The following is a 22,969-nucleotide window of genomic DNA, read 5'->3' as shown; positions in this document are numbered from 1 at the left end:
TGAGCAGTGGGGTGACGCGGGGGCCGGCATGGCAGATTGGAGGCAAGACACTGACAGCGTCTACGGCAGGGGAGATGGGAGCGCTGTTGTGGGCGTCAACAAGGCCTCCCCTACAACTCAACCAGGCCAACCCATGTCTCCACCCATCCTACCGGTGGAGACAAGATACACCAGTACCCTTGTAGTAAATCACATATATTTTATGTTCTCATTTACTGTAGTGCATTGTAGGTCTTGTTATATTAGTTTATTACACACAGCAGCGGGTATCTTCTATCTGTACAATCGCACTGATATTGGCGGCACTACACTACACTTTGCATCTGTACAAAGTTCCTTGTCCTGCGCCGCCATTGGTTGACGTGCAGCACTTCTCCTTTCTTTAAGACGGTTGTCTGGTGAAGTAGAAATGTGGGGCAACGTTTTAGAGGTCCTTTTACCAATTACTACGTCTCATTGACATGGGGGATTTTAATGTCTGAGTCAGGTGGAACGTTCTGCTGGTAGGCACTCTGCTCTTTAGGTCATGTGACACCGAGGTCAAAATAAAGTATATTTAAGTTACTGGTACAGTGTAGTGACCACAAGAACATTGCCCCATATTTTTACTGGACTGGACAACCATTATGCAGTATAACTCCTTAGCTGCTGCAGAACATCTTTCTTTAAAAGATGACGGCATTTTGCATAACTGCAAAAAACAATGAGATTTTCTGGTTGTTGTTATGCCACAAAGTATTACTATTCACCATAAACATGAGATCGAGGTCTGCCGAACCCGATGAATGGGGATGGATCAGGTGATTTAGTCTGTATGTGGGCGGCGGGCGATGCCATGAGTGATCTAATTTGTATTGGTGGCCTGAAATACTTCTTTAAATGGTAGTCTCCCCAAATCTTGGCGGGCCACGTGCCTCCGGTAGTAAACTGACCTCCGAGAAAATGTGGCCTTAACATCCATTGCAGCCAGAGATCAGCGTCTAACTGAGCTAGAAACCTTCATCTGCATGCGAGTCGGAGGGCCACATGTTGCCGTTGTCCTACCGATGTAACAATGTTTAACCCCATGGGGTCGGAGCCATAGAATTAATTCTGAAGCCGGACTAGTCAAAAAAAACTCTTCATTTATTGCTCTTGGGTGCTCTTCATTTACAGGCACCTCCTGCAAAACCTGCCAGCATTAGGGCTTGGTGTGCCTGGCCCTGGTGGCATTTCTGCTCCTAAGAGCCGGCCAGCAATAATGGACCACGGTCCGCCTATTGAGCAGCATTGCTCCATATAGTCCACGTAGCAGGTCCTCAGAGGTCCTCATCACCTTCCCTCTGCACATTGGCGCTCTGGATCACCTGCGGTTGGCGCTGTTGCGGTCTCCTGTATAGCTGGGAGCCTCACTGTGCAATAACAATAGTTTGCGTTAGTGGGGAACCCTATAGCGGACCGTATAGGTGTGCAGCTGTAGTTACTTTGTGTTTTATGTCTTTTACCTATTGTTTCTTCTTCTCTGTAGCTTGATGTGCTGTTCGGCAATCTGGTCGAGATGGTGGAATTTCAGGTTGAGTTCCTTAAAACCTTGGAAGACGGGGTCAGGCTGGTACCAGACCTGGAGAAACTGGAAAAAGTAGATCAGTTCAAGGTAACACTCGGATCATCGGATCTGCTCATTGGGGTCCGTTTCCACAAAGCTATTTGCTCTGGCAGACGAGTGCCGATCAACGAGATCTGCACTCATCTCGCCGGCCTTTACACTGGCCCTTGTGTTAGGGGTTGTATGCTCATTCACATAATCGATCGTTCCCGTAGAGCGGTCATTGGTCGGCTGTATGACTCCCTGTTTACACGGGAAGATATACAGTCGACCACAGTGGTTTTCTGCTCGTAAATGAGTTGATCAACCAATTTGGTTGTTAACCAGCCGTTTTACACGGCCTGATATTTGGGCAGAACAACATTCAGCTGACTGTTCTTGCCAGATAACTGGGCGGTGTAAAAGGTCTTTAAGTCTTATTATTGAAAGGAGATAACAGGGAGCGCGGTTTGGTGATTTGATGCACCCATTGACTTCTTTGGCTGGAGTCAGACGGCTATAACATGGGTTGTGCCAGAGATACTCGGGTGCAACTCATGCTGGGCGACACAAGGACCCTGCAGAATGGATGCCTGAGTCTCGAATGCCGGACAATAATTAGACCCCATGCATGTATATAGCCTCATAGGCTGTAATTACACGGTCAACACACAGCCCAAAAATACAGGCGCCCAAGTTGCAACCCGCATTGGATAGCATACAGACACCCGTGCGATATGATTACACACTGACGTGCATTGGCATTCTCGTGTGTGACGTGGATGGGAATAGAAGATGCCATGCGTCTCTTCAGGAGCAGCATCCGTCCGTCTGCATACCCCATAGGCTATAATGGGGCCGTGTGCTGCCGGTGGATTAACACATCACAGGGCCCCGAAATCAGCAGTGTGCCTTTAGCCCTAGAGTGCCTTTTAGCGTTTGTCCTAACATTAACGGCTCTGTATGGTGACACCTACTTACTGCCACGGAGCGCCATGTCCGGGGCAGAGGTGGTAGAGCTATATGAGACTCGGTATTGCCAACATGCTGGAAGTTCTCCTAAGGACTGGCACATCATCTCCTTTGGTTATTGGCTTTTTGTTAAAAGAAATGTCTGGAATCAGAAAAAACAAATATGGCTGATTTCTGCTAGAAAATGGCACCACACCCGTCCACAGGTTGTTTCTGGTATTGCACCTCAGCTCCATTGAAATTAATAGGGCTGATCTCCAATATCAGCCACAACCTGTGGATTGGGGTGGCGCTGTATTTGGAAGAAAGCAGTCATGTTTTTCTAATTTGAACAATCCCTTTAATAATTAAAGGGGTTGCATGTCTGCTCAGTGCCAGCTACTTGGGATTTAATAGTCAGAGGGCCCGCGCTTACACACACCGCGCCATTTCTTCATTGTATCATGCGGTTTTTAAAGACTGAACTGACTGTTTGATCATTTCTGACTAACGGATGTTGACTCCGCAGAAAGTCTTATTTTCCCTGGGAGGATCCTTCCTGTATTATGCCGACCGCTTCAAGTTGTACAGTGCCTTCTGTGCCAGTCATACAAAGGTCCCGAAGGTGTTAGTCAAAGGTAAGTCCAGAGCAACTTATTGTAAAAATATAACTATAAGGAATAATGTCTCACTGCCCCCCCCCCCCCCCACTCACCCGCCCATATCTCATGTTGTATCCAAGCTAGAGGTGGTACAACAGGGTACTAGAGCCTCCATGCCTACCTGTATGACATCTTGTATCCAAGCTAGAGGCGGTACAACAGGGTACTAGAGCCTCCATGCCCCCCATATCACCTCTTGTATCCAAGCTAGAGGCGGTACAACAGGGTACTAGAGCCTCCATGCCAGCCTGTATCACATCTTGTATCCAAGCTAGAGGTGGTACAACAGAGTACTAGAGCCTCCATGCCTACCTGTATGACATCTTGTATCCAAGCTAGAGGTGGTACAACAGGGTACTAGAGCCTCCATGCCCCCCATATCACATCTTGTACCGCCTTTAACTTGGATACAACAGGGTACTAGAGCCTCCATGCCCCCCATATCACCTCTTGTATCCAAGCTAGAGGCAGTACAACAGGGTACTAGAGCCTCCATGTCAGCCTGTATCACATCTTGTATCCAAGCTAAAGGCGGTACAACAGGGTACTAGAGCCTCCATGCCCCCCGTATCACATCTTGTATCCAAGCTAGAGGCGGTACAACAGGGTACTAGAGCCTCCATGACCCCCGTATCACATCTTGTACCCAAGCCAGAGGTGGTACAACAGATCAGTCAGGTTTCAGGATTTTTCCAGGATTACAGTTATTATCGCCTGATTGCATCGTGTTTTGTCTACCAAAAACAACCACTTTGTGTCAGAAGCGAAAATAATCCCCGTTCTCAGCGCAGCCTCATGTATCTAAACTGTCTAAAATGCTGTCCATATTTATCATATTTAAGGGGGAGGACAGCGATGGATACCGCGTTATAAATCATTGTGGTCCATCGGGCGCCAGTAATATCCTTCATGTGAGGTATAGCACCACGTTAGAAGGGTGAAAGAAAAAGGCTAAAACCTGGCCTTGTCGCCCCTAGCAACCAATCAAAACACTGCTTCTATTTCTTTTACTGGCTTTTCGCCCCTAGCAACCAATCAGGACTCTGCTTACAACAGCTCTGGAATAATGAAAGCTGCTCTGTGATTGGTTTCTATGGGCAGCCCCCCTGTTCAGTGGTTTTGGGGAGCCCTGGCGCTGTGTCTCTAACGGCCGCTGCGGCGCCTCTCTCCGTGAGGTCCGTTTGGTCACATTAGCACAATGAATGGAAGAAGCTGCAGACTTATTTTTATCTGACATTAAATATTGAGGGGAGACTTTATCTCGGCGCTCCGGTAAATGGCAGCAGAACGATTAGTTAGGACATTTGCTTATTTACCGTGCAAATGGAGGCGCGCGCCGCTCTCAGGACATTAATAATACATTCGTTGGAAGTCTGTCGCTAAAATAATCGCCCTGCGATCACATCAAAGGCTTTACACAAACATGAAGGCGTGGAGACGTCCCGGCAGCTGCTCCTCGCCCCAAACACACAGACCTGGCCTTAGGAGTCTCCTTCTAGGTGCTAGATCTACCTAAGGAGAAGCCTTAACCCCCCCAACCCTATAGGCCTCTCACCAGCCGAGCCAGAGACCCCCTACACACTGATGGGGCAAACCGTCTGTCTGCACAGTTATCTGTCCTTCTGGAGGAGACTCCGGCTTTGGCTCATTTTCCAAGTCATTGCTACCAGGCTTGTTTAAAGGTCTGATATTGTTGCCATCCAATAGGTGGCGCTGTAGAGGCATTGTTCCATTTTTGCATACGTTTCCCAGAGGAGCATGGGAGACCTTATAAGTCTCCTCACTAGGAGAGACATCCCCTTCCAGACCTGGAGGAAGTTTTGCATGTCGCACATCTCCCCTGGAGCGAGTGAAGGACCCTCCTCTATAAGAGCCATATGGACCGGGGGTAATTCTGATGGAAGCACCCTTAAACTGATGCTAGTGCCCCCAATCCCCTGCTCCATGGATTGTAGGTCATTGCTATAACGAGCCCTCGTTTAGTCGTGCGGTATTCTTGACCTATATTCCTGATTTTACGGGGATGGCCGATCCCGCTGCTAGAACGCCGGCGGCAGGATGCATAGAATTGTGGAACTAGAGCAGGTTGCGGATGGATGTGGCAGCCAGCACAATCCCTTCATGTGTTCCGAGATCAAAGACAGATTTTATGTTTTAATTAGACTGCAGATGTATTCCCTGGACGCTCTAATCCTATTATCCCCCGGACTTCTCTCCCCGGTTCCCCGGACGTCCCCTGATGTAATAATGCCCATCGGTAATTGAACTCCTTTCCTTTGCAGCTAAAACTGACCAGAATTTCAAAGCCTTTTTGGACGCTCAGAACCCGAAACGGCAGCATTCGTCCACGCTGGAGTCCTACCTGATCAAACCCATCCAGCGCATCCTGAAGTACCCGCTGCTACTCAAGGAGCTCTACTCCCTGACCGATGCCGAGAGCGAGGAGCACTACCATCTTGATGGTAGGTCATTGGGGTCAGAGAGGCTGTGTGTGATGGATGACTTTGTTGGGGGTTCCTGCTTTTAATTAGTTGTCCATTCAAACACTACATGGAGGAGATTTGCTTCAGAGCAGAAATCAAAATGCAGTCTCCATTTCCAGTGCTAGTGAAAGGGATTGTCTGTTTACCGGGCAACATTGACCCTGTACAACCAACTGTTAAAACAACAAAAAGGGCTGTCTTTACCCCTCCTCTGTCAAGGATCCAGCCATGTTACCTCACCGTCCTCTCGGTGTGTGTTATGAAGGATGATGTCACAGGAAGTCACCTGACTGCCTCACCAGCCGTTCTCCTGGCATCAGCGTTCAGGTCCTGGGTGCCATGATGCCCGGAGTTCAGAATGATGGTGCACGCTGCAGCGGTCAGATGACTTCCTGCGACATCATCCTCCATAAGAAACATGAGGAGGATGGCGGGGCTAACTGGACAACCCCTTTAAAAGCCCAGACTACCTCGATCCTGGGACTGAAGGGCCTTGTGTTCCTTCAACACAACCATGAAATCCATTGTTGCATAGAGAGTTTGTCCCAGTGGGTTCCCCATGTATCTGACCTGCAGGGTCCTGTACAGGGTAGGATTTACCAACCTAATTTAAGGGTCCTACTAGTCAGACCCCCACAAATCACACATGGTGGTATAGATTAGCAACATACCATCAGTGTCTGTGATGGGACAACCTTTGAATTGGGAGGCCCCCCCCATTGATTTCACCGATAAGTGACTTGTTGAGCCCATATGGGGATATGGAACTAGTTGAATGATCCGCATTGAAGGGGTTCTCATATAAAAAAAAAAAAGTTAAAGAACCCCTACTGCTGCAGCCACTGATTGGCTCCAGTGGTTGGCAAACCAGAAGAAACGCTGGATCGCCGAGGCAGAAAACAGGTGAGCCCTGGTTCTTTTTGTTTTACCGCATTCGCAAGATTACTTTAAGGCCGGATAACCCCTTAAATGATAAATGAGGCGTTCAGGTTAGCAAAGCTTGGCTGCTTTCTTCCAAAAACAGCACCACCCCTGTCTACAGGTTGTGTGTGGTATTGCAGCTCACTTCTGTGGAAGTAACCAGGAGCAGAAAACCGAACATAACGCCATATTAAAAATTCAAACTTTATTCCATAATTTAAAAGATAAGACGCCGCTACAAAAGCAGAATACTAAAACACAAAGTACCAAACGCCCCCGCGGGATCGGGAGGAGGAGAGCGCATATGCTCAGAAAGCGTTTCTAAAAATCCCAGCACGCCATAACTAGTTTTTTGCGGCACCATCGTAGATTATCACATCTGGTCTCCGGCTTGTATTTAAGTTTGTGGCGTACCATCACTCTGTACCCCTAAAGATGGTGTGAGACGCTCGTCGGGGCGGTACCCGCACCCATGGATCGCCCACTATGGGATCTGATGGATGTTGCATCTGATATTCTAACCCTGACTATGAGGACATGACTCTTGTCATGCTATATTCTGCACTTTCGGCGCGCTGGGATTTATTTCGCACCACTTTTTGAGCATATGCGCTCTCCTCCTCCCGATCCCGCGGGGGTGTTTGGCACTTGGTGTTTTAGTATTCGCCGTTTTGTAGCGGCGTCTTATCTTTTATGCTACATAATAAAGTATGAATTGTTAATATGATGATGTTGTGTTTTCTGCTTTTGGTTACTTGTATCTTCGGAGTCGCCACTATTCTATTTAGAGGATGGTAGATAAAACTGGCGCTATGCCTGCCCACTTTATCTGTGTAACTGGCGCTTGCACAGGTGTGGCGCTGCCTCGCTAATGCCGCACGTGGGATTCATCCGAACTTCCATCCACGTTGCGGGTCACGGACGATGGTCAATGCATTATCTTCCTCGGCACGATGGCGTTCGTCATGTAGTTGCGCGGGTTCTGGAGGTTGGCGGGGAAGGAAACATTTGCCAACTATTTTTGGAAACTGGTGTTGAAGGTGGCTTTTAGCATCTCGGTGGGGATTTTAGACACTGACAAGGTCACGGGGTTTCTTGTAATTACTCGTCTCCTCTGGTTCAGAGCGATATAAACAGCCGCTGAGTGCGAAGCACGACCTCGACATCCTTCATGTTTATTAATGATGGCTTAATATCTGCATTAGCGGATTACACAGATAGGCAAGAGCCGCGAATCACGGGAGATTAAAAGTACAAAGAGGAAATCTGTGCAGACGGGAAGGATGTGGTCTTATTCTGTGTCCTCTTCTCTCCTCTTAGTGGCCATCAAGACCATGAACAAAGTCGCCAGTCACATTAACGAGATGCAGAAGATCCACGAGGAATACGGAGCCGTGTTCGATCAGCTTATAGCGGAGCAGACTGGAGACGTAAAAGAGGTACGAACGAGCATGGCGCCCTGCCGGTCTGCTGGGTGCGGCGCTGTTGTACAGCGGGAGGCAAAATCTGGACGCGCCCCATTTAACGGGTTTAATTAACTTGAAACTGACTTCCAATATGTGAAAGTGTTAATTGGGAGGGAAGCAGCATGTTTTAGTTGGCGGAGATGTTTTCAGCGGCCATTTTGAACTCCGCCATATTGAATTCAGTTTGTGTGTTTCTTAAATAGGAAGAGGCTCATGTGATATATCCATTTTGGCTAGAACGGACTCAGAAACACACGGGAAGTGTCCATTTTGCTTTATCTTTACTTATTTAGGGTCCGATTAGACAAGTCGATTTATCGTTTGAACGAGCGAAAGATGTCAGTCTTTGCGGGGGCTGCCTGTTCATACGGCAGATACATCCTTGGCTCGCTCAAACGAGAAGTCGCTCAGTCGCGCGCATTCGCTGTAGAATCGATGAGAAGGACTGAACGAGCCGACAATGGTTTTTATGCCTTCATAAGATGGACCAATGAAAAGTGAATGAGAACAGCAACAAATTTTAAAAAAAGTTTTCATCAGAAAGTAATTGATGTTTCTGTAAAATTAACCCTTCTGATTCCGCGGTCACACTGAATCGCCGCACGTCTCACGTTCCGAACCATTTCCTTTATGTCAGATGATAACCGTTTGGACGCGCCATAATATTATTATTCAACTGTTTTTCGTGGAAAACGCCGCTTGGATCTTAACTTCCTCCCGTAAGAACCAGCAAGAGTCTCTATAGTATCCCGATTGTACCTCCCTCTGTAACGGTCCTCAATGACTGCGATGTCTTGTATGCGGAATAGGCAGTGAATAGATGTACAGTCATGTGAAAGCATACGCAGCATGACCTTGTTGGGGCGTATCGCAGGAATCCTGCTTGTTTGCGCACCGTATCCAGGAGCCTGTCTACGTTTCTTTTTTGCATGCGGAAATATGCAGTGTATTTATGCACTTAAAAACACGCCAGAGCGGGCAAAAAAAACGAGCGTAAGCAATTTTTGTTGGTGCAAATGTATGCGCTTACGTCCATGGGAATGAGGCCCAATAGTGACCCCCACAGTGGCCTCAGTAGTAATAGTGACCCCCACAGTGGCCTTAGTAGTAATAGTGACCCCCACAGTGGCCTCAGTAGTAATAGTGACCCCCACAGTGGCCTCAGGGATGCTACCCAGCCAGAGGCCAATAGCAACCCTCCCATTGGATCAGGAATGGGTAATCTGGCGTCATGAGGCACAGGTTTTATTACAGCAGGTATATCTGCATACAGAATGTTATCTATCTGGAGAAATCTTTTGTATCTTCGTCATGCAGGGATAACCGTCAGTATGGCGGTCTCTTTGCTCTCACTGTACCATTGGAGTGGCGAATGGCGTTCTACTCTTGCCTCTCAGCTCCTGTGTGAGATGAGCGTTACACGACACACAGATGTTGTGCGGTGCCACTTCTTATCTTGGTCACCAATACTTGTGATAGCCGCACTTTACCAAGGATGTTACTTTCCTCTTCTGTCTTTGTTGTGAACTGTCGGCAGGCATAGCAGAAATCGTCAGGGTTGTTCAGACCTCCGCGCTGCTCAGCCATATTGCTATTAAATTATGAAAGATAGTCCCAGCCTAACCAATGAGCTGTAAAACAGTTTAATTACAACTTACTGGCGGATGATCCAAAGCGTTTACGCCACGTGGAAGCATCCCCTATATGTTACATAAACCGACCCTTATAGTGTTCAGTCCGCAGACGGCGTGTAACAGTGACTGCAAAATAGCGGCGCAATCACTTTTGTTCTTTTTATTAAGCAGGTTAATGGCGAGCCGACTGATTCATTGTATCGGCCGATTTCCCAAAAATAAAGCACAACTTCAATTGAAAGACATTATTCCCCATAACTGGGAAACCTTACGGGGCGGAAAAAACGGACATCATATGTGAATTCAGCAGATTAAAGTTCCTATGAGCCGCCTATCTGTTACAGTGTATCGCTCGTCGTTGGCTGCATTTAAACCGAATGATTATCGGTCACTTTCGCTCGTTTGAGCGATAATAGTTCCATCTAAAAGAGCCCTTAGGAATTAAGTCGGGTGAACTTTCATAAAGTGACGTATTTGAGGGGTCCACCCTTCTGTCGGATGCAGATGGGTAAACCTTCAGGCCGGTGAACCAGATCGTGTATTTTTCCGCACACAAGAAACTTGAAACAACCCCAGAGGTAAGTCCAGAGGGGGTAAGTCCACTGAGCTTGGCTGCCATTCTACTGGACCCCTACGCCCAATCCAGTGCCCAGGGAATTGGCCACCCAGCCCTCTGCGTACAGCGGAGTGTGGAGGTGCGCCGCCCTGTGGAAACTACCTGTTCTCATTGAGCGTACAGGGGGATATGGTATCCTGTAACATCTGGAGGGACTTCTTACCGTTAACTTGTGAAGGAAGGGCCCCCAGATACTACCCCAAACCAAACCGTGACCTAAGCAATGAAAGCCAAGGCAAAATTGAAACTTCAAATGTGTTTCTGAGTCAGTTCTAGCCAAGACTGATATGTCACCTGACCTGAATTCAATATGGCTGATTTCAAAATGTCCACCGAAAACGTTTCCTCCACCCAAAAATGCAGCCTGCCTCCCAATTAATACTTTCCCATATTGGAAGTCATTTTCTTCTAATTACACCAGTTAAATAGGTGTGTCCACACTTTTGCCACACCGTATATTACAGCAGATCTGCCACTATAATGTGCTGCCCTTATTTAAAGGGTTGTACGCTTTAAAAAACATGACTGTTTTTTTTCCAAAAACAGTTCCGCGCTCGTCCATGGGTTGCATTGAGGTGAATGTGCAATACCACACACAACCTGTGGACAGATGTGATGCTGTGTTAGGAAGAGAGCAGCCATGTTTTTCTAGTCTGTGGCAACCCCTTTACACCTAGATTCCATGCAGCAAAAAATGTATAATCCTATAGAAAGAATACAGCGACTCTGATAGGTCAGAAGGATGGAGGATGAGCGAACCGCACGGCCCATGTGAGGCCCACGGAGACAAGTAGCAGCGCGGGACTCCGATAGACACACGAGTTCTTCCGGTCTCTCGGGGGCGGACTGCAGTTTTTGGTGTAACCGCTGGACTTCCACTGCGGTTCACCACGATGTGCACACGTCCCCCCAAAGTAGATGTTTGGTTCGATCCTCCATTTAGCGGCGGTCTCATTGCTCTCTTACAGGTCGCAGATCTGTCCATGGGGGATTTATTACTGCATAACACCGTGATTTGGCTCAACCCTCCGACGTCACTGGGGAAGTGGAAAAAGGACCCTGAACTGGCGACTTTTGGTAAGGTTTTTGTGTACGGCATTGCTGGCGATAGTGACCCCTAAAGCGAAAGTGACCTTTTACCGGATGCGATTTAGCACAGTACATGCAAGCGTTACCTCTGAACCTCTTGGCCTAACATTTGGATAATTTTGCACCCTTTTTCCGATATACACCGAATGACCGCCTTATTAGAGACCCCATTTAGTAGCGTGTTGGGCCTCCTTTGGCTTCAGAACTGCAGCAGTTTTTATGGCCTCCGTCTACAGGTATCAGCAGACCCGGCGTGTTCCAAGAATACCTTCCCCACACCATTACTCCATCTCCACCAGCTGACAGGAAGGGGTCAGCGATTCAGGCTGCGTGAGGAAATTCTGGCCTCCCATCGGCAACAGAAAGCTGTGTCCATCTGACCAGGAGATGTTTTTCCATACTTGGTGATACAAGTTTTGCACTCTTTTGCCCGCTGGAGTCTCGCCTGTCTTTTTCTCTTTGCACTGGATTTGGTCATCTGCTGTTATGAACCGTCCGTGTAAGGAATGGTGAGTTGTACACGTCAGTTGGAGCCCCAGCTGACTGTGCAGCACCTATTGGTTAATACGATTCCCGCCATCCTCCTCTGACCCCTTTCGTTGACTAGTTTTCCCATCTGATGTGGATTCACACTGAAGCTGATCCACAGAAAACTGGTCACGCTGCACTCCAGGGTCACGGGGAGAATTGCCATACAGGAAAGCGCCAATCGTGAGCGGGCCGGGGCTCTAATAAAGGGGCCATTCAGTGTATATAGGTCTTTGATTTTAAATATTGTTTTTTTATTAATGTTTTCTGTTAATGCACTTTTGTTATACTGATTCTCATTGCAGTCATTGTCATGCAGCTTTGTGTTGTCAGGGCCCCTGCAGCACCTCTTCTCTCTGCTCTGGGACCCAGTTAGCCTGATTCATGACTAATTATGTGATCCTTCTTCTTGTCTCTCCTTTTATTTTGCAGTGTTTAAGACCGCAGTGGTGCTGGTATACAAGGACAGCTCCAAGCAGAAGAAGAAGCTCGTAGGTTTAGTCTCTGGGACAGAGGAGCCTCTATGAGGGAGGGTAATTTAAAGGGGTTTTATAGGACTTGGCATCCTGTCCTCGGGGTACATCAGATTGATGTTACCAGCACAGCTCTGTACTACTTGTAGTAGCCGTGCCTCGTATCGCTGTGCAGTCCCATTTAAATCAATAGGATTCAGCTGCAATACATGGTACAGACGCTACTAAATGTGGCCCCTTTAATCAGTTGATGGAAAACCCCCTTTAGTGGTACGTTCGGAAAATCTCCAGGGCCTGCTGCACTGGCCATGCAGTTAAACCCCGTAAGATTTCTGTGGACAGCTCTAGTGCTGAAATGTGCAGAGCACTGAGCTGTTATCTGAAATCTTTTGGGGTTTTTACTGCATACTCAGCGCAGCAAGCCCCGACACTCGGCCCTGTGTCTCTGCAGTCCTGCACGGGAACTAGCAGAGCTGGTTCGCACACGGAGCGGCCACGGCAGTGCAGGAGATTTCTCTCCTCTCGCTCCCCCGCCCCTCTCCATTGAGATAACACAGCGGATGTTCAGTACTGAACATCCGCTGTTTAAACGCAATGATAAGCTTTATGCTGCATAAAAGATGAGCGATGAAGCTCATCGCTCAGTTTAAACAGCGGTTGTTCAGTAGTGAACTGCCACTGTATATCTCAGTGCAGAGGGGCGGGGGAGCGAGAGGAGAGAAATCTCCTGCACTGCCCCGCCCCCCTGCTGACGGCTCCGTGTGCGAGCCAGCTCTGCTAGTTGCCGTGCAGGAGCGCAGAGACACAGCGAGGAGTGTCAGGCATCGTTTGCCCGACACGCGTCCTGTGTAAATGGGCCTTTAGTTCCCACTGCAGCGGACAGGTTTGGTATTGCCTCGGGTGACGGGCCCGCTCTCCTGCTGAGTAGTTGTGATCGATGAGGCCGGGTTTCTATTCACTGCAGTGTATTACAAAGTTGTTAAACCTGTTATGATATGAATTGATAAATCCTTTAACCCTCTGATCTCTGTTTCAGGGCGGCTCACATCGGGCGTCCATGTTTGAGGACCGGGATCCATTTCGCTTTAGGCACATGATTCCTACAGAGGCGCTGCAGCTTCGGGCTCTGACTACTTCCGGTAACAGAACTTCCCATTTTACAGCTTAGGTCTTGATTTCCGTTTTGCATTTCTGCGAGAGGAGCTGCAAAATGGGGAAAAAAACTTCTGTTCTCAAGTCCCCTTGGACTTTCTGAGCTGCAGTTCCGCTCGGTTCCATTCTGTCCCATTTGATTTCCCTCTTTTCATGGAAAAACAATGCCTGGCGAATCCCAAAGCGTTGGGCGAATCTGACAACAAATATTTAGAGGTTTCTGGTAGGGATTTCTCTTGTTCTTCACCCTCACAGACATATTTTTGGTAAAAGGCTTCCGCGCTCGCTGTGATGGGATCCGCTCCGACTCTTATGGCAGCATTTGCCTAAATGGTTTGTCTTCTGAGTAGATCCCTGTCCATGTGTCGTATTACCACATACGGGCGTCCTGGAGGGGGTCCCACCCAAGACCCCCTGTATGAGCTAGGGGAGAGGACGGCTCTGGTGGACTTGGGGCTCATTCACACAGGTGTATTTGCTGTTTGCATTACGCACCTAATACGGACATTATGAAGCCCTTTGGAGTATTCAGATGGGCATTGTTCACGCCCGTGAAAAATATCACGATGTCCTATTTTGGACATTGCCTATTAAAATCTATTGAATCGAGTAAAAAAGCAGTGAATGCCCATAAAACGTGTATTTACTGCGTATTTTTCCATGAACGCAGGAGAAATCAATGACACAAAACACAAAAAAAGGTAAAAGGGAAGAAAGCTTAAATTTGTTAAAAATAAAACTTTTTTGTGCACTTTTTTTGTTTTTAAAAAAAAAAAAAATCCATGTTAGCGACCGGTACGATAAATTGAACAGACGGTTTGTCTCGCACGCCAAACGGTATGAATAAAAAAACATATCAAGAAAAGAAGCCAAAGTGCTTTTTTGTTCATTTCGCCCTATAAAACAACACAATAAAAGTGATCAAAAAAGCCGTATGTACCCCAAAATGGTACCAGTGAAAACTTGCAGTAATGAAAAAACTCACAAAAAGGGTTTTATTGTGAAAAAAACTAAAAGCATTTTTGCCCGTTTCCTCTTTTTCTTATTAGATGCTGAGACAAATTCAGTCTGTGAAATCGTCCATGTTAAATCTGAATCCGAGGGAAGACCGGAGCGAGCGTTCCACTTATGTTGCAGGTAGGTGTCCCTCCCTAGTAGAGTTCATAGTGTTTCTGGTATGGATGCCTTCATCGGTGTCTTCCGGTCTCTGCAGTTCTCCAGACAGCAAGAAGGAGTTCCTGAGGGCCGTGCACTCCATCCTGCGAGACAAGCACAGGAGACAGCTGCTCAAGACGGAGAGCCTGCCCAACTCCCAGCAATACGTCCCCTTTGGGGGGAAGAGGTTGTGTGCACTGAAGGGCGCTCGGCCCGCCATGAACAGAGCAGGTAAATAGAATGGCTTACTGGCTCATATATCCTGCCCAAATAGTCCTTCCTAATGGTCAGCAGATACAGCGCCATATTGTATAGAAGGGGTAAACGCAGAATACACGGCCCACAATGACTTCACGTGGCAAACATATGAAGCAGCAGTGTCAAAAAGATTCAGCAGGGTTGGATTTTTTGCATCCATCACAAAGTTGCTGCTAATTTTCTGAGCCTCATTATGAGAAGAACTCTCAATACGATGGCGCCGGCGGTCGCGCACATGTTTAGTCTGTGTCACCAAGAGTGTTAATGCTAGAGGCGGACCAGGCAGCTGCCATGGGGTACCACTGAACAATTCTGATTCTTTCTGGATGGCGATAATCGTCCGGTGTGGATGCCTTACAAACCATGATCTGGCCATGTGAAGAGGCAGTCACTCATGTATGAACCGCTGCCTGTTTACTATGAATGGAGGTGGGCGGGCCGGAACAATCTGTCTCTGCTTCCTTTCAATGAGTGCTGCGCCTGACAGCCATCCTAGCGATCACCACCAGCTGTCTCATGTAAACAGGCCCGTACATTATGAAGCTTCTCATAGGGTGATGTGAACTCAAAGGGGTTTTGCCAGGATAGGGGTCTAATCGGGGCGGTCCGACCGCTGGGAACTCCCAGACCCCAAGAACCGAATGCTTCCGTGAATGGAGCAACAATGCACATGCATCATAACTGTTCTCTTCACTTCTATCGATCTCCTCCTGTCCCATAGAAGTGAATGGAACGGTGCTCCGTTCAAAGTAGGCACAGTTCTTGGGATTGTTATACCGGTGGTCAGACCCCATGAGATCAGACCTTTACCCCACTTCCTGTGGACAGAGAATACATGTCTTTGGGCTTGCGTTAAAGTAAACAAAATAATGCATTCCCGCCTGCCTTTGGTCTTCCTGGGTGCTGCTACTCCGCCCTCTGCCGCCAGAAGTCAGGTGACCGCTGCGGGCAATCACTTACCAGACTACTAGCATCGGTCCTCACATCCTGGGCAGCACAATGCCAGGAGTTTGCTGCTGCAGCGGTCACATAGCTGCCGGCAATTGGGGATGGAGCAGCAGAGTCAGTTAGCGGCGCCTCCAGAGAACCCGAAGGCAGGTGAGTATATGTTGTTTTTATTTTAACGCGTGCCTTTCAGGCTGAATGTCCACTTGCGTCTTTGATTTGCAGGAGATCTGCAAATCAAAGCCGCCCATAGGGGTGCATTAGCATCCACTAACTACTTAAAAGCATGCGGATGCCATTTTCTCTGATGTGTGGGTCCTACGCTGCGGGAGAAAATCGCGGCATGCTCTATTTTGGCCGTGGATTCCGTGGCATACCTTTCATTGAAATCAATGAAAGCCGACATATCGGTGGCACAGCCACAGCTATTATTTTGTCTGTGCCGCGGGAGAGCAGGAGATTTTAAAAAATGCACTGTGCATGCACCCGGACACGTCCGCCGTGCTGAAGAAAGAAGATCTGGCCGGCGCAGGAATGGTAAGAAAACCTATTTTTCTCCCAATGTCCGCAGGCACGCAGGGATTCAGCAGTGGAATCCATGCATGCAAATGGACATTGGGCCTTAAAGTGAACCCTCGCAACCCCTTTGAGCAAGTCTCCTACTCTTCATGGGCATTGTGATGTTGGTAAATGAAGGGGTAGAATCACTCTAGATCATGCCACCTTCTTCTAGGAGGATAGAGGCCCGCACAGCACTGCCTACTCCATGCTTCACGTAGTGTTGCATGCAGTGCAGTCACACGGGCCGGCAATAGGACGCACAACGCAGCACAAGCCGCATTCTATTCCACACCGGATTTTGATGTTAAATTCCGCAGCTGCTGCATCCTGATTCCGGTCCACATGAAAGGTCCCTTACACATGATTCACAATATAGAAGCCCCACTAACGGATGCCAAATGTGCGCCGCTCGTGTGGGGTTTTGTTTAGCTTCAGATCAGCTGCCACATCGTAGAATTAGAAATCGGTGTGAAGACGAGCGCAGGGAAAGGAGGTTATTTGCATACAGAAGTGAAGCTGGCGCTTGTTATGTAACGTGAATCATTGGCGTCACGCGCAGGATGCCAGCGTTCATTACCAGACGAATCAAGAAACCAACGAGGTAAATTCTGCGTGGAATTCTGTATCAGGAAACAGAGGCGGTTTTACACACTCTGTCATCCGTTCTGACTGGCGCTCTGGAACGCTCTGTTAACCCATTATTAGTCATCTAAAGCTTTCGGTGTTGTGGAATCTGTAGAAAAACAAAAGCGTTAATGAGCAGATCCAATGTTCAAGCTACATGTGCATTGTGGGCAGTCAGGGAGCCGGGTCACGGAGTAACTGAGATCTTCCTGCCTCGGGATATTGGGATGTGGGGACATAAAAGGGTTTTACGACTGAAGTCCTCCAACTCCTATTCACAGGATAGAGGATTGGAGGTCTGTCCGCTGGGACCCCTGTGATCCCAAGAACCGCACCCCTGAATACCCCGTGCGGAGCAGTGGTGCGCTTGCTCAACTTCCACTCCATTTACTGCTAAGGAAGGGGCAGAGATCGGCGCACTCAGCAATCTCCCTCCATGCCATAGAAGTACATGGGGCAGTGGGCACGCATGCCTTCTGCCACTCCATTCACATGTGGCATTCAGGGGTACAGTTATCAGGAATACTGGGGGTCTCGGCAGTCAGACCTCCAGTGATTAGACATTTATCCCCTTATGTCGTAGATAGCAGATGAATTAGTGGTAAAACCCTCTTACAGGTTCGTTCACATGTTATAGGGCCGGGAACACACTAGCGTATTTCGGCTCTGTGCTTTCGTCCGTAGTATTATAGAAGTGCATCCCTGCCGGACCGCGGGTCTCTAGACTGGCACTCCAAGCACCGTACATTCCCATAATGCTCAGAGGTCGGGCCGTATTACGGATGCAAACACTGAAGCTGAAATGCACTCCTGCGCTCCCACCTTATGGGCTCATTCATACGGGCGTAAATACAGTATATTACACAGTTCAGCGGATTCATTCACAGCTGCGTATGTTTAACATGGTGTGTATTACGCACCAAAATAGCCCATTGAAATCAATGGGCGGGCGGAAATATGCCGCAAACGGGATCAATGGGATCTTATTTTGTTCGTTTTTTTTATTAATGCGTGTAAATACGCTGCTTATTCGCGCATGGACAAAACTGCCAATAGGCAGAAATACGCAGGAATCTGCATATCTTGGTCCGTAAATACACATACACCTCCTTTGTGAAAGAGCCCTTGGAGAACACTGTAGAAAACACTTGCAGAGCATACCCAGCCCACCCTCAACGGCCAATGGCTGCACAATCTTGCAGGCCTTATTGACGAGATCATGTGACTGTTGGCTGCTGCCAGTGGGCTGTTTTTTCGGTTGCAAACTGTTCTCATTATGTGAAAGTACATCTTAAGGTATCTTCAAATAATGACCTGTTGGAGGGATTGGAGCGCTGGAGTTGAGCAATACCATTCTAGGATATCACACACATTATCATTCTGTAGAAGCCCTAGGGATGTCATGACAAGTCTTCTTCCACTTGGTCTTCACACCTTAGACTGCTCACTTTGTTGTACAGTTCTCCTTACATCTCTCCATATCTCCTTTCGTTTCAGTCTCCGCACCCAGTAGGTCTCTTGCAAGACGAAGGCGTCTCGTGAGGAATCGATTTACCATCGACTCAGACATGGTCTACTCCACAAGCCCCGACAAGGAATTGGACCCGGAGGCTGAACCTAAACCTCCACAGCAGTCAAACAGCGGCGGAGACACCGACCGTTGGGTGGAGGAACAGTTCGATCTTGCTCAATATGAAGAACAAGAAGACGTTAAAGAAACGGACATCCTCAGTAGTGACGACGAGTACTGTGAGTCTATCAAAGGTGGCTCTATGGAGAAAGATCTGAGCGATCAACTAGAGGCCACCACCATATCCAACAACCCACCGAATAGCATTGTCCAGAACGCCATGAGCACTCACGCCTCCCGTATGACTCAGCTGAAGAAGCAGACTGCCTTTTCTGGAATGAACGGCAGCATCGAGAGCGCCACCGAAGAAGTCATATGGGTGAGACGAGAAGACTTTGTGCCTGCCCGGAAACTGAACACAGAAATATGAAGCTGTCACTTTATATGCTATAAAAGGGTCCGACTAGGTGACGGTTTAACCCCTTCATGCACTGTGGAATCGTGATCCTCTAGACTGCACACTTGCACACACACAACATTGGCAGCTAAAAACTGGCCAACAAAGCCACAACTGCTTACAGAAAAAGCAAATGCATCCTGTTACACAAGTCCCCTCCTCCGGGTTGGGGGAGAGGAGTTAAGACGTCTTGTTCCTTTTATTTATTCTACAAAAAAAAAAATATCAATCAGGGTTGGACCGAGAGTTAGCGTTCAACAATATGGCGGAAATGGCTAGAGGCGCCGCCTCAAGTCGTGTACAAAGTGAGAGCACAAATTGGTTAAAGGGATTTGTGTCTTGACCGCTCGATCACTCCTTTGTTCCCCGGCGCCTTCCCCTGGTTTCTGATATTGCCGTGTTTCTCCTTCTTTGCCCCATCAATGTTACGCTTCGGTAGCTTTGTATTTTTTAAGAAAACAAGTGTTTTTGAAGGATAGTTTTTGGAATTTCTGTTGCAAAACTGTTACTTTTCCCCGTTTTGCTGGTTATTTCAGTCATGTGCAATTGTTACACTAATTAGCAAAAAAAATATATATATATATGACCACGCCAAACTCCTCCCACAGACACAGATGCAAAACTTGAAGAAAAAAAAAAAGAAAAGACAAAAAAGTTCTAGATATCTCTATTTTTTTTGTTTTTATTTTTTAATTTATACCTTTTTAAGATTCAGGGACACCAAGGGATACGGGGGCATTTTACATTGTAAACCTACAGATGATCTAATCTTTCATAGAGAATAGGACGCACTAGTTTTATACGCATAGATATATTTAATAAAGAAAGTCTCCGATAAGAACGTCCATCACTCTACATCCAGCATCTCCCAACTTTATTTTATTTTTTTAAATTGTACTTTGATTCAAGTAGCAACGCAGCTCCTTGAGCCCGACCACTTCATGGATCATTCGAGTAGGACATCACAACGCAGCTCCTTGAGCCCGACCACTTCATGGATCATTCGAGTAGGACATCACAACGCAGCTCCTTGAGCCCGACCACTTCATGGATCATTCGAGTAGGACATTACAACGCAGATCCTTGAGCCCGACCACTTCATGGATCATTCGAGTAGGACATCACAACGCACCTCCTTGAGCCCGACCAATGATGGACTATTCGAGTAGGACATCACAATGCACCTGCTTGAGCCCGACCAATGATGGACTATTCGAGTAGGACATCACAATGCACCTGCTTGAGCCCAACCAATGATGGACTATTCGAGTAGGACATCACAATGCACCTGCTTGAGCCCAACCAATGATGGACTATTCGAGTAGGACGTCGCAATGCTCCACCTTGAGCCCGGCCACTTCGCGGACCATTCGAGTAGAACATCACTTGCACTTAGCATAGGTTACGTTCCCACTTTCCAATCTTTTCTCACTTGACCAGTTTTATTTCATTCTTCCACCACCATACTATATGACAGCCCAGCATCTCTATATTTTTTATCGAACCTATCTCCGTTGTGACGGACTTTGACACCATTGTGTTGTGCAGAGTTTGCCATCTTCATGTTGTGATTGCTTGGTGGAAATGACTATTTAATATCTTTAAGTGCTCGAAGAACCTGTTGGGAAGTCCAAAAATACCCTTGGTTTAACGGCACAGTAAGATATTAAGGCCAATGTACATGACGCTAACTATGGTTCCATTGTGACGTGTACGAGTGAGGACGTGACTTTGCTTATAACTATTGCTGCTTTGCAATCCTAGTACATCTCATTTTTGGTTGGTCGTGACGGTGAATTTTTTGAAATCCATGAGCAGAGCTTTTGAAAAAGAAAAATTATAAAAAATCTTTTCCTTCGTAAATCTATTGTTCGATGCCATCTGCAGTCCACTTGTGTGCGCCCCCCCACCCCAATTCAATATTTGGAGGTGAACAGTCCTGTGGTGTACTGTACCAAGCAGAATATGGTCAATTGTGAAAAACTGGAAAGTCCGGTGCTTGACTAGGTACCAGTGTATGTACATACTGTCATGACATGTCGATGTCAGATGTTCTTATATATTTCTTTTATAAGCTGAAAGAAGGTCTATTTTTATGTTTTTAGGTCTATGAATGAAAAGTTGTAAATGCTTGTCAAACAATAAAAATATGCTATTGATATCGGGCTGCCTGGTTCAATGACGCACGGCGGATGGGGAAAATAAAAATCATTTGTGAGACTAGATCATATTCACCTACTTTTTGAAAACATTTTTTGAATTAGGTGTTCCAGATTTTCCCACAGTTGCCCTCCCCCTTTCTGTATTGGCCACACCCCAGTCACCCTTAATCATGAGTAGCATGCATGAACTGTGCCGAAAGACGAGGATTGTTATATAACGTAGGTCTTTTTTCTGGCCAAACATACTATGTCCATCTAATTCAGACTATTGCCCCCCAATGTTGATGCAGAGGAAGGCAAAAATAAACCAATGAGGTAGAAGCCAATTTCTCTCATCTAAAGGAAAACAAATTCTTCCTCACTCAAAGTCTGGCAATCAGAACAATCCCCGGATCACCGACCCTGAAATAACCACGTCCGCAGGAGAGATTTCCATAATATACAGTAAAGAACCCCCTTCTATGTTGGTGTAGAAACCTTATTTTCTCTAGATACAGAGGATGCCCTCTTGTTACCGTCAGTCCTGGGTATAAACAGATCATGGGAGGGATCTCTATACTGACCCCTGATATATTATACGTAGGTATTAGAGCGCCCCCTTGTTACAGTCCTGGGTATAAATAGATGATGGGAGAGATCTCTGTACTGTCCCCTGATATATCTATACATAGTTATTAGAGCGCCCCTTCTTACAGTCCTGGGTATAATAGATGATGGGAGAGATCTCTGTACTGACCCCTGATCTCTGGGTATTGTAGGCCGCCCATTCCATTTATTACTTTAGTTGTCCTTTGTACCCGCTCCAGCTCTGATATGTTCTTTTTGAGTACCGGTGCCCGAAACTGTCCACAATATTCCATGTGTGGTCTGACCAGTGACTTGTAAAGAGGAAGAACAATGTTCCCGTCATGCGCCCCTAGACTCTTCTGATGCCCCCATGACCCTTTTTGCTTTGGCAGCAGCTGCCTGACACTGGTTGTTCCAGTTAAGCTTACAGTTAATTAACTCACCCAAGTCCTTCTCCATGTCAGTGTTCCCCAGTAGTTTCCCATTTAGTGTATATTGGTGACATGTATTTCCTCTGCCCATGTGCAGAACCTTACATTTATCAGTGTTAAAGTGGCAAATGAGATTTTTTTCCCAAACTCTAACTTATCCAGATCCATTTGCAACCACATTCTGTCTTCTCTTCTGTTAATTACTTTACATAGTTTTGTATCATCTGCAAATATTAATATTTCACTGTACAATCATTCTACCAGGTCATTAATACATATGTTAAAAAAGAAGAGGGCCTGATCCTATCCCCTGTGGTACCCCAGTAGTAACTGTGAACCAATCAGAGTGTATGAGTGAAGGAAAGAGAGCAGAAAACTGATGGTGGCGCAACTTTTTTTTAAGAAAAATGTGCACATATTATTTCAATAAAGGAATTACATTTTTATTCTAAGATAAAATCCGTCGAAACGGCAATTTGTCTATTTTATTCTTTTTAACGTGACTCTACGCTTCTTCTTGGGTTAGACTGGTGAAATTTAATGGAGAGTTTACTTTATCACTCTGGATCTCATCTGACATTTCATTTTCCTCTGTGAATACACTTCCCATTTATTGTTTCTACTCTTATTTTTGAGGATATTGTCCCAGTCAATAAGGTTTAGGGCATCTCTGAGCAGATTGAACTTTGCATTCCTAAAG

At 46.9% G+C, this 22,969-nt stretch overlaps 1 protein-coding gene across 9 annotated transcripts in view; it reads left to right on the top strand.

The window, feature by feature from the left end:
• TIAM1 (TIAM Rac1 associated GEF 1) overlaps positions 1–22,728 on the top strand; it is a 285,262-nt gene extending 262,534 nt beyond the window's left edge. For all 9 annotated transcript variants that reach the window (XM_066599058.1, XM_066599055.1, XM_066599062.1 and 6 more), the window contains 10 exons: positions 1,508–1,633; positions 3,045–3,153; positions 5,460–5,639; positions 7,902–8,020; positions 11,266–11,374; positions 12,347–12,405; positions 13,424–13,526; positions 14,589–14,676; positions 14,753–14,925; positions 18,580–22,728. In XM_066599058.1, coding sequence (XP_066455155.1) covers positions 1,508–1,633; positions 3,045–3,153; positions 5,460–5,639; positions 7,902–8,020; positions 11,266–11,374; positions 12,347–12,405; positions 13,424–13,526; positions 14,589–14,676; positions 14,753–14,925; positions 18,580–19,082 — 1,569 coding nt within the window. In that variant the 3' untranslated portion in view covers positions 19,083–22,728. The remainder of the gene's footprint in view (positions 1–1,507; positions 1,634–3,044; positions 3,154–5,459; positions 5,640–7,901; positions 8,021–11,265; positions 11,375–12,346; positions 12,406–13,423; positions 13,527–14,588; positions 14,677–14,752; positions 14,926–18,579) is intronic.
• The last annotated feature ends 241 nt before the right edge of the window (positions 22,729–22,969 follow it).

Source organism: Eleutherodactylus coqui, chromosome 4, assembly GCF_035609145.1.
Source record: "Eleutherodactylus coqui strain aEleCoq1 chromosome 4, aEleCoq1.hap1, whole genome shotgun sequence".
NCBI classification, from domain to species: Eukaryota; Metazoa; Chordata; class Amphibia; order Anura; family Eleutherodactylidae; genus Eleutherodactylus; species Eleutherodactylus coqui.
Note: the sequence above shows the minus strand (reverse complement) of the source record. Positions and strands in the feature narration are given on the sequence as shown.